The 12,553-nt window shown below is 43.5% G+C and overlaps 1 protein-coding gene across 4 annotated transcripts in view; it reads left to right on the top strand.

Annotated features, from left to right (window-relative positions):
- Positions 1-12,553, top strand: part of PLEKHM1 (pleckstrin homology and RUN domain containing M1) — a 48,342-nt gene that overhangs the window by 13,773 nt on the left and 22,016 nt on the right. For all 4 annotated transcript variants that reach the window (XM_049858992.1, XM_049858990.1, XM_049858991.1 and 1 more), the window contains exon 5: positions 6,952-7,357. In XM_049858992.1, coding sequence (XP_049714949.1) covers positions 6,952-7,357 — 406 coding nt within the window. The remainder of the gene's footprint in view (positions 1-6,951; positions 7,358-12,553) is intronic.

Below are 12,553 nucleotides of genomic sequence, written 5' to 3'. Positions count from 1 at the left end.
ATGTACAAGTTCAGTAATATCAGGCAAGTTGCAGACTCTGAGGTTTTATTTCTTCATCTGTAAAATGGAGATGCCCTCCTAGGGCTGTCTGAGAATCAAATCAAATGCCTGTTAATGAGTTGAATACATGAGAATGTCTGATAGGCCCCACGAAGGACTTCTGAGCACTGGCATGTTGGAATAGGGTTTTCATATGTCACTCGGGGGAATTTAGGTCTAACATACTGGGAAGAGCATCTCTTCCTCCTGAGATGGCTGGACCCATGGCATGACTTAGGCTGTCTCACCTGTCTTAGCCCTTCGTGTGTTTCTGCCTCCTCACACAGACCAGCCAGCCTTCTCTTGGTCATATGCCTCGCCTTTATTGTTCATGAATCTTGTGATTGGAAAATTCCAGCTTAAGGTCCTTGAATCAGTGGCCATCCATCCTGTTTGGGAAACGTTGTCCTGGCTATTATAGGGGAACTCAGGGGAAGAGGGTCGGGGTATATAGATGAGCACTACATAATGGTGTGAGGAACTGGCAAACGCTAAACACCCAGATGCATAAACACACATCCAGCACGAGCTGGCCCTTGCAGTTAGTCTTTGAGCGTCTATAGGAGGTGAGACAGGGGTGATCAGACACCTAGGCTAGCATTTCTTTAGTGTACGTTTTAAAGGTAAAAGATTCTCACTGACACTTAGACTTACTGTTATTGTATTACTTAAATATTCAGGACCTTAAAATTAGGCAAAAATGCTTTAAGCAACTGTAAAATCAAAACATGTAAAAATTTAATATACCAAACATACTCAAAATGAATTTTATTATGTTTTGCTGAAATCACATTGTAGCTTGCCTTGTGAATAGAGGATTGATTGCCCCTAGAAGCTTCTCTGGGTTTTATGAGGAAAAAAATCAAAATCCCACTTCTCTGATTCCACCTGTAAGGACCTATCAAATCCAATTCAGTTCCCTGCCACTTTTGTTCTGACACCAGCTGCACACGCAGTACTTCTTCCTCGACCCTAATCACCTGGAATGAGGCCACGTCTCACAAGTAAAGGACACAGTCCTCCAGACTGCAAAGTCGGCCCAAGACCTCAGATGCCAGCCGCAAGCTTGGGACACCCTCACTTCTGACCTGCTGGCTCCAAATTCAGGCATTCCTTCTACCCCTCAAGATACCAGCCATAAGCTCAGGGGTTCCCAGTCCCCCTCACTTCCGACCTGCTGCCTCCCACTACTCCTTTGGGTTCAATAATTTACTAGAATAATTCACAAAACTCACGAAGTGCCATACTTACGATTACAGTTTTATTGTAGGGAACAGGATACAAATGAAGAGGTGCCTGGGCTTAGGTCTGGAAGGGTTCCCAGCACACAGCTTCCATGTTCCAAAAAGGGATGCGCCACCCTCCCACATGTATTGTGTCTCACCAATCAAGAGGCCCATGGAGCTTCCTTGTCCAGAGCATTTATTGGGGGTCTCATTATGTAATTCCAACTCTAGTCCCTCTTTCCTGAAATTGATGGATATCAGGAAGTGATCATGAGGTTGCTATCACAAGGTGGTCCTTCTGGTCAGGCTAGCCCCCAGCCAAGATTCAACTCACTAGCATAACCTGTTAGGTTAGGCTGGCTCTGGAGTCCTCATCAAAGACATTTGATTACTGGGGATATTCTAAGGTTTTAGAGATTATCCCCTAGGAACTGAGGACAAAGACCAAAGTTTTTTGGGTAAAGTTAATATAAACTCCAAAGGTGGGTATTAATATCATCACAAGTACAGTGTAGTGTTAAGAGCATGGCTCCAGAGCCAGACTGCCTGAGACTTCATTTACCAGCTTTATGACCTTGGGTAAGTTTATGCAAACTTTCTGACTGTGATGTCCTCATCTGTAAAATCAGGATAAGAATTCTTAGCTCAGAGGAAATGCTCTGAGGATTAAATGAGTTAATACATATAAAATGCTTAGAACAGTGCCCGACACGTGGTGTTTAGTAGGTAACATTATTGTCATTTTATTACTGGGTACCTGGTGACATCAGTTCTTATCTCTTATATAAGAGATAACCACTACTTATATAACCACTACTTATCTCTCTGTATAAACTGTTGCAAAACTTTGGTTGGTAATATTTGTCAGATGCCATTGTCACACGCCTTCCCTTGGGGGAAATGATTCTTAACATATGCTGCCTGCTTCTCTTTTTCTCAGTGGTCCTTGACTCCCAGAATAGTGCATGTGGCATCAACACAATAGCCCATATGGTCGGGAAAACTGCAGGCTGAGTCACTTGACAGGACTCTTTCATAAGGGGGTCATTCAGATTCTCCAGGCTATGCTTTTTACGTGTGTGCGTCTGTATGTACATGTATGTATATACAGCCATGCATTGCTTAATGTCCACAGAAATAGGACGTTACGTGATTTGGACACTGCAAACACCCTATCATTTGCTGGGGCAAATAACCTCCCTCTACAATTTATTGTACCATTATACACCTGGCAGCACCATCGTTTTGTATACAAGAGACACAAGATACACACGTTGTGTGCAGGAAGCTGTTGCATTTGCTGCTTCAGGTTATGTCTGCTGTGTCCCATCAAACTCCCTTTAATTTGGGCTTACGGAAATGAGGATTTTAGAACTCAGGTTGCTTACTGAGGAAGCTTACTATCGTAAGCTTCTGGGACCACTGACATACATGTGGTCGGATGTTGCCCAGGTGGATGTTATGGGGCACATGACTGTACATACACATATATACGTAAACATATCTACACATATCTATATATTACATGTACTTTTTTTCAGATTGTTATCTGTCCTATAGGGCAGCTATGAGTCGGAATCGACTCGATGGCACAGGGTTTGGTTTTTTTTTTTAATCTAAATGAAAGTGCAAAACTTTAAAATTTTTTAACAGAAAACATTTGAAAAGCACTGCCCTGAGCCAAATAGAAATGGAAGGATCATAGCAGTTTCACCGATTGATTTCTACATTGCATTTTCTTCAAAATCTTGTCTTTTTTTCCCTTCAATTCTCATCTCTGGCACTTTTGTCCGCATGACGCGCATGTCTCTCATCATTTTCATTGGGTCTTCAACACTGGTACTGATTCTGGTGACGCTCTGTTATTCCTCAGTGTGAACTTGATTTCTCATTGGCCCTGGTTTTGATATGATGGAAGCTCTAGTTGTTTATCACACAAGCTTCTTACCGTTTGGTGGCATTTTCTTACGCATAAGTTACTCACTTATTCTAACACCCAGTTGACTTTGTCATTAAAATTTTATAGATTTGGATTTATTTATTATCAATGTTAGTGAGTATTTCTGTAATTCAGCTCCTATCCCAAAATTTTGTATTTGTGGACATAGAAGCTAAACAATCTTATCAGTGATAATGAGAACAACCACAATAACAAATTATAGGTAACATTTGTTGGGTACTTACTTTGTCCCAGACACTCTACTAAGCATTTTACCTATATTATCTCCTTTAATCTTCATCACAGCAATGAAAGGTGGGTGTTGTACCTTGGTTTACAGTTGAGGGAATGGAGGCCCATGGACTTCAAGAACTTGGCATGGGACACATAGCAGTGTGCTAACCAAGCCCTGCTCTTGATCTCCTACCAGAGCAACTCCCAGGAGCCCACAAGGAGCTAGGACCTCACAGGGAACATTTGTAAAAATCTACCTTCCTAGTTCATTTCAGAAGGTGGCTCCATTCTGTCACAGTGACTTGGACATACACAGTTGATTGGCAAATGTTCTTTTTTTCCTCTGCCTGTGAAAACGACTCCTCTGGTTCCAGACCTCAGTGTTGCTCACTCCCTGCAAGTTGTACTCTCGGATTCGTATTGGTCTGTCTTCAGCGTGAGACCTGGAGCAAGAGCTAGCACTCACCTGCCTCCCATGACTGTTCCACAAACACTTTTTTGCCTTTCTAAGATCAGTGACCTATTTTTTTTTTTTAATTGAGCTGTAATTCACATCCATAAAATTCACTGTATTAAAAGTGGCAATTCATTGGCTTTTAGTATAATCACAAGGTTGTACAACTATCACTACTGTCTAATTTGAGAACATTTTCATCACTCGTAAAAGAAATCACTTACCTGTTAAGTATGGATTTGTCTATTCTGGACATTTCATTTAAATGGAATCATGCAGTATATGGACTTCTGTGATTGGCTTCTTTCACTTAGTGTAATGTTTTCAAGGTGTATCCTCATTATACCACGTATCATTTCGTCGTATGGATATACCACACTGTTTATCTATTCATCATTAATGAACATCAGATGGTGGTATGGGTTGAATTATATTCCCCCAAAATATGTGTTTTAAATTCTAACCTCTATGCCTATGGTTGTAATTCCATTTGGGAATGGGTTGTCTGTATTATGTTAATGAGGGAGGATTAGTATAGAGTGTATCTTGAGTCATTAGAGATTCAATAAATGAGCAGAGCAGAAATGGGGGAAGAGAAATGCCAAGCCACATAAAGATTGCCCAGGAGAAGAAGCTCAAAAAAGACAAGGACTTTCCTCCAAAGCTGATGGAGAAAGAAAGCCTTCGCCTAGAGTGGCACCCTGAGTTTAGACTTCTGGCCTCCAAAACCATGAGAAAATAAATTTGTTTGTTAAAGCCACTTACTTGTGGTATTTCTGTTATAGCAGCACTAGATAACTAACTATGACAAGTAGTTTCCACTTGTCTATCGTGAATAATTCTGTTATGACCATTCACGTACAAGTGTTTACATGGATATACGTTTTCATTCTCTTGTGTATATACCTAGGAGTAGAATTGCTAGATCATATGGTAACTCTATGTTTAACTTTTTGAGCAATTGCCAAAATATTTTCCACAGGGCCTACACGATTTTACATTGCCACCAGCAATGTAAGGGAGTTCTAGTGGCACAGTGGTTAAGACCTCAGCTGCTAACCAGAAGGTTGGCAGTTAGAATCCACCAGCCGTTCCTTGGGCAGTTCTACTCTGTCCTATAGGGTTGCTGCGAGTCAGAATCAACTTGATGGTAATGGGTTTAGTAGTAAGAGGGTTCCAATTGCCCCACATCTTTGCTAACACTTTTGATCTGTCTTTTTTACTGTAGCCATCCTAGTGGATGTGAAGTGCTAGCTCACTGTGGTTTTGATTTTCAGTTCCCTAATGGCTTATGATGTTGAGTATCTTTTTATGTGCTTATTGGCCGTTTGTGTATCTTCTTTGGAGACTGTCTATTCAAATCCTTTGCCCATTTTGTCTTTCATTGTTGATCTATAAGAGCTGTTTATATATTCTGAATGCTAGACCCTTATCAGATATATGATTTGTAATATTTTTTTCTGCTCTGTGAGTTGTCTTATTACTTTCTTAATAGTTTCCTTTGAAGCACAAAAGTGTTCCATTTTGATAAAGTCTGTTTTTTATTCGATTGCTTGTGCTTTTCCTATATATGTAAGAGCTCATTGCCTAATCCAAGGCTACAAAGATTTACACCTATGTTTTCTTCTAAGAGTTTTATAGTTTTGGCTCTTATATTTAGACCTACAGTCCCTTTTGAGTTAATTTTTTATATGGTGTAAGGTAGGGGCCCAAGTTCATTCTTTTGCATATGGATAAGCAGTTGTCCCAGAACGATTTGTTGAAAAGACTATTTTTTCCCCATTGAAGTGTCTTGGCACCTGTGTTGAAAATCCATTGCCCATAAATGTATGGGTTGCTCACCTGTTCTTGACAATGATGTCTTGAAAGGCTGTTTGGGGTTATGATTGTGTAGGTAAGAGCTCAGTGGAAGAAACAATCAGGCAAGCAACCTGAGTTCTAAAATCCTCATTTCCGTAAGCCCAAATTAAGGGGAGTTTGATGTGTCTTCTGGGCCCAGCCTAACCCATTAAGGCAGATGTGTGCAGCCTTTTGGGCTCCAAACAGCTTTGTTTTCATCTGAACCTACATTTGTCAGTGACATTCTTCACTGGTTTCAAGGAGATAGCAAGTGGGTTTACTTCAGAAATGGAACTTGAATTCTCAGAAGCTTCGTGAAGGAGAGGAGGAATCACTAACCAGTGCACATTCCAGAAGGCCCAGGAGTTGTGTGTACACAGAGGCAGTAAAAATGGCTCCCTGTGACCCCAGGGAGTACCATTGAGAGGGCAGGAAGTACTAGCCCCGAAAGGAGGAGTGAGTGGGTACACATCCTGTGAATACTTGTATACACACCCTTGCACAGGTTGTGTACACTGATCTCAGAAGTATTTTCTGGGAACGCTGAAGCTTCCCTGACTCCACACCTAGTCCAGCTCTGAGGTGAACCAGCCCCACCCTGCTGCCCCAGTAACTGGTCCAGGAACAAAATCGGTCTCCTACTTAGAAAACCTATTTGACCCTCACTTGACGTAGGTCCACATTCCAGGATCTTGGTGCCTTAACTGCTGTGTGGCTGGGGAGCCCAGCTCCGAGACACACTCATATTCATGGAGTCTCTGCTTGTTTTGCTCTGTCACAGATGGCATTTGGAGAAACAGTTGCCCACACAGCCACTTGTTTGGCTGAGCAAACTTAGGCCCATGGTTAGGCTGTTGAGAAGGTAAAAGACATGCGGATTATAACCACGAGAGAATGTTTGAGCCCCAGAATTTAGTGGGGGGCAAGTTTCTCAGGCGAATCATCAGTTCCCATTCCTATCAAGTCCTCTTTCTCTGGATAGTGTGGGCATTTTCACAACTAACCTGGCCACCCAATCTGCCTAAGTCCTGGTGGAAAGAGCCCCTTGGTGGGTAGTGTTGGAGAAGGGAGGCTGCGTGTGAGCCACAGAGGGGTGCAGTAGGTAAGGGCTTTTTAAAAATCACCAAATAGCAGTTTTCCGTTCTTACCATTGCTCCAGTCACCTTGGAAATCCTGGCCAACAAGCAGTCACACAGGTTTCTTTGTTTAAAAACTTTTAGGGTGTTGTCGGAATTCAGCAAAGCCCAGGTAAACTCTGTGCCAACCAACGGACTGAGCCGAGAAACTGAGGCCTCTGCACTCCAGGCCTCACTCTCGTTCCACGGCCTTGACACCAGCACACACCTGCATCTTGATGTGCTTGCAGAACCCCTCCCTGCCCAGGCATCCTCCCGGACTCCAGATGGTGACCACAAGCAGGAACCCCTTTCCCAGAAGCCTGGCATCCTGGACTTGCCACAGCTGAGTACTGCCCAAACTACTCCTTCAGGGGATACTTCAGCCCAGAAACCTTCTGGTCCTGTGAGAGAGAAGACCAGGGCAGTCCGCCAAGGAAGTGGCCCAGAGAAGACCCTAGCGGGTGACAGAGTTGGACTGAACCTTGTGGTTTCCTCACCCACCAGTCCGGTGAGTGGTACAACTGTTCAGGGGGAGGTCTTGGTGATGTGTCTTAGAGCTGATGCAGGATTTTCTCTACTAGCGACGCCAAGGGCTCTCTGCCTTCTTCCCATGCCCTCTCTCTCCCTGCATGGCAATCGCATTACTCAGCATCATAATGTTTCTTGGTATGTGAGGAGTGGATATAAGCCAGGCACTGTGCAGAGTATTTCCCATGCATCTCTCTCATCTAACTGCTGAGTCTCTGCTCTTAACCACGACCACTTACCAGCAGAAGACCTTGGGCAAGCCCCTTCACTTGCTGAGCCTCGGTTTCCTTCTTAGTACTCGTTACTATTCAATTAATATTTTTATAAAATACCAGGCTTTGAAAAACTCATTTTGCAACTTGAATCAGGTTTTAAAACTACACTGTGGAATACAGCAGCCACTAGGTACATGTGGCTGGCTATCACGCACTTAAAATGTATCTAGTCCACACAATAAAAATTATTTTATTTAGTCCACACAATAAAAATTATTAAAAAAAAATGTATCTAGTCCAAATTGAGCCATGCTGTGTAAAATACACACTGAATTTTGAAGACTCAATGTGGAAAAAGGAATGCAAAATATCTCATTAATAATTTTTTATTAATTACGTATTTAAAATGTTTTAGATTTATTGGGTTAGGTAAAATACATTAAAATTGTCTTCACCTGCTTCTTTTTACATTTTTTAATGTGGCCACTAGAACATTTAAAATCACATAAGTGACTCACATTGTATTTCTGACAGACAGCACTGTTCCAGGAAAAGCCAATCCAGCTTGTTAATAACTGGAGGTGGCAGTGAGAAGCCAGTTCTGGGAATCTTCTTGACAGAGCCATTGGGAGCCCAGATAGAGCCATGTGCCACTGGGGAGCATCCCAGCCAACAACTCCATTTTATTGTTGAGTGAAGCACTAGTCAGGGGCTATGAACCAAAGCTCTTTTGCATTTTACATTTGTTCTTCTTTAGCCTTTGAAGTTTCCCAGACAAATTATTCACTTTTAGTAAGGGTGTTGGCGGGAAAGGTATGTGCGTGGTGTCTGCCCCTTCTGTAACTCTGACCCCAGCTGCCTAACAAGGACAGGGTTGGGGAGGGCAGCTCCTGAGACTACCAGGGGGAACTACAGTGTCCTCAGGAAGCGGAGAAAGACAGTATGGATTAGGGTTGGTGGTCAGGTGAGGGGAGAGAGAATAAATTTGTACAGGTTTGGGTGCCTCCAGCTACAGGACTTACCTCTCTGGACTTCACAGTTAAACTACACTGTGGAGGGCAAAATGGTCATAAAAGGGAGAGCCAGGAAATCGTGTGCCTGTGTGCATATGAACACACGAAGCCTAGAGCTTATCCCAGCTGTGGTCTGGGACTCATGTTGGGAGATAGTCTTGCTTTGTCAGCTCCCTCTATGCGCAACCCTCCTTTGGGCTCTAGCTTCCAGATCATACAACTCAGGAAGAGGACAGGGCCATGAATAGACTAGCAGAGATCTGCCCCCTCCCTTTTTAACAGCTTCATTGAGATATAACTCACATACCATAAGATTCACACAATTGAAGTATACAAGTCAGTGATTTTTTGGTATATTTACAAGGTTATGCAACTATCACCAAACTCTAATTTTAGAATATTTTGTCTCCCAAAAAAGAAACTCCCTATCCATTAGCAGTCACTTTCCACATACAAGCCCCCCCCTTACCTCCCCCAACTCCCCAGTCACCTTTTTCCTCCTAGGCTCTAGCAATCAATAATCTTTCTGTCTCTATAGATTTGCCTATTGTGGACGTTTCATTTAAGTGCAGTCATATCATATGTGGCCTTTTTGACTGGCTTCTCTCACTTAGCATAATGTTTTCACGGTGTTCATCCATGTTGTATCATATATCAGTACTTCATTCCTTTTCATTGCCACATCGTATTCCATTGTATGGATGTCCTTGGAGTTCTGTGTGGTACAAATGATTAATGCACTCACCTGCTAACTGAAAGATTGGAGGTTTGAGTAACACCCAGAGGCCCCTCAGAAGAAAGGCCTGGCAATCTACTTCTGAAAAATCAACCATTGAAAGCCTTGTGGAGCACAGTTCTACCCTTACATACGTGGCATCACCACGCGTTGGAATCAACTTGATAGCAACTGGTATGGATATACTACATTCTATTTATCCATTCATCAGTTGGTGGACATTTGGGTTGTTTCCACATTTTGGCTGTAATGCTGCTGTGCACATTCGTGACAAGTTTTTCTGCGGATGTATGTTTTCAGTGCTTTTGGTTACATACCTAGGAGTGGAATATTTGAATCATATGGCAACTCTGTGTTTAGCTGTTTGAGAAACTGCCTAATTGTTTTCCACACCAGCTCCACCATTTTACATTTCCACCAGTGATGTATGAGAGTTCCAACTTCTCCATCTCTTTGTCAACACTTGTTATTGTCTGTCTTTTTTAATATAGTCATCCTAATGGGTAAGAAGTGGCATTTCATTGTGGTATTGATTTTCATCTCCCTAATGAGTAATGGCCCTGGCTGCATAGTGGTTAAGCATTTGGCTGCTAACCGAAATGTCAGCAGTTCAGACTGATTCAACAGCCATGGTTTTTTTTTTTTTTTAAAGGTGTAATGATGTTGAGCATCTTTTCATGTGCTTGTTGGCCTTTCATAAATCTTTGGAGAAATGGGTATTCAAATCATCTGCCCATTTTTCAATTGGGTTGTCTTTTTATTGTTGAGTTTTTAAGAGTTCTTTATATATTGTGGACCCTAAACAGGCATAGAATTTGTAAATATTTTCTCCCACTCTATGGGTTGTCTTTTCACTTTCTTGACAGTGTCGTTTTGAAGCACAAAAGTGTTTAATTTTGATGAAATCCAAGTTACCTGTGTTTTTCTTTTGTTTTGGTGCTTTTGGTATCGTATTTAAGAATTCGTTGCCTAAACCAAGGCCACAAAGATTTACACCTATGTTTTCATCTAAGAATTTTATAGTTTTAGCTCTTCTATTTAGGCCTATGAGGCTATTTTGGGAGCCCTGGTGGCACAGTGGTTAAGCGTTCAGCTGCTAACCAAAAGGTCAGCAGTTCAAATCTACCAGCTGCTCCTTGGAAACCCTATGGGGCGGGCAGTTCTGTTCTGTCCTATAGGGTCACTATGAGTTGGAAAGGACTCAACAGCAATGGGTTTGGTGTGGTTTTTGGTGAGGCCATTTTGAGTTAATTTTTGTGGATAGTGTAAGATAGGGATCCAACGTCATTCTTTTGCATATATATCGTCAGCACCGAGCTCAGTACCTGGGAGAGAGTAGGCATCAATTACTAATCCTTGAACTCTCAGGAGACTCTTGAGATGCCAACTTTTAAATCTACATTGGACATCGCAGTCAGTTTGGTCTGCCCAGGGCAGGCTCTGCCCCCTTGTACTCCTCAGGGGAGTCTGATATGAGAAAGTGGCTTGGGGAAGGTGGAATCAAAGCACTCGAGTGCAGTGACTCAGTGTTGGAGCCCCAGATGCTGACCCCCTTCCTGTGTCTGTCTTCACAGAGGAGTTGCACCGATCCATTTGTTCTCCACTCAGCAGAGTCACTGGGCACCTCTGTGTGGCCTGCCTGCTGGGCTCCCTGCCTTTTGGACAGACCGGGGTATGCCCTGCATGTCTGCCTCTATGGCTCTCGTCTTTCTATGCTTTATCACTCACTCATGTGCTTTTTACTTGACACGTTTTGGGAGGGGGGAATGTTGGGGTCACTGTACATTTCACAGCCCTGGGAGCCATTCAGCCTTTCAAAAAAAAAAAAAGATTTTTTTTTTTTTTTTAAATTCATTGAATACAAAGCACCTATTATGCTTAGTGCTAGGAGTACAGTGATGGAATGAACAGACAAGGGCCCCACCCCTTTGGGGACAGACACTGAATTGGACATGATTAATCACATCATAATTATCACATAGCTGTGATAAGTGCTGGGAAGGACAGGTGGGGGGCATCTCTCTAGGGTGACTTGCATGTCTGAGACCTTTGGAATTGTCAGTTGGCTTCATAGTTTAACTCCTTCAGGACAATCTCAGTTCTAAGGCTTGACCCTAATTACCACCCCAAGGTATCACCCGCTTAGGACATGTGTCCCTTCATCCAGTTATGGGTACAGGCAGTCCCTTTGCCTTTTTGAAAGCCGTCTAGAGATACTGCCTTCTCACTCCTCAGCTGGTCCCCTGTCTGGGATTTAGCTGCTTGTTGTTGGTGTCATGATACCTTTAGTGGCTTGAGGTGGCATTTCTCTGTCTTTAGTCCCTGGTAGTGGTTGCTGCTCTGGCTTCAATCCTTGGTCCATGGTAGAGCCTAATGGTTTCCCCCCACTGTCAGAGGGGCAAGGAGCTGGCAGATGTGGGGCCCTGAGTAAGAAGTGGGGTCATGGTAGGAAGAGGAGAGGAAAAGAGGAAACAGTGGCACTTGTGCTAGCTTTTTCTCCTTCCCTCCCTCCCCCATGCCTGGGGGCCCTGGAGAGTGGGGGTGGGGGTCACGTCAAAGCTCCAGGGCACCAGTGTTCCCAGCGGTTTTCTCTGCACTTAGAGGATAGAAGATTGTGCCTAGAGTATCATTTCCTGGCAGCTGATGCTGTGGTCAACAGCTGTGTTGGAGCATTTCCAAGTGGTCTTCCTCTCCTCAAGGAGACAGAAGCCCTCACCAATAGACATGCATAGTCTGAAAATTCCCACTTGTTTCCTTCTTCCTTCCAGTTCCCTCACCCTCCCGTTGCTGCCTTGCTATTAAGGACATGTAGAGTCAAGATTTATTACCGCATCATTTATAACTCCATGCCAGGCTGTTTTGCTGGAGATACCAAGAGAAATTATAGTTCCCAACAGCCTTGTAGATGTTAGGATGAGATGAAACATAGAATGACATGGGATCCCAGTTGAGGCTCCTAATCCCACTGAGGGTAGGAGGAGTGTGGTCTAGAGAAGGGTAAGGAGAGCTTCCAGGAGGAGGCCCTGACTGTTGAAGGACAGCGGTCTTTCCCATCAGGGCCTTGAGCAGGGGCGGGGGAGGGTACCACATGATTCCCAGATGTGTGTGCCAAGCCCGTGGGGCTTCAGGAAGGCCCCATTGTGGCTGGGGAGGCATTCCTCCTGCCTGTTTTCCTCAGGGAGCTCCCCTGTATCTCTCTGACCTAGGCAGGC

This window comes from Elephas maximus, chromosome 19 (genome assembly GCF_024166365.1).
Source record: "Elephas maximus indicus isolate mEleMax1 chromosome 19, mEleMax1 primary haplotype, whole genome shotgun sequence".
Classification (NCBI taxonomy): Eukaryota; Metazoa; Chordata; class Mammalia; order Proboscidea; family Elephantidae; genus Elephas; species Elephas maximus.
Note: the sequence above shows the minus strand (reverse complement) of the source record. Positions and strands in the feature narration are given on the sequence as shown.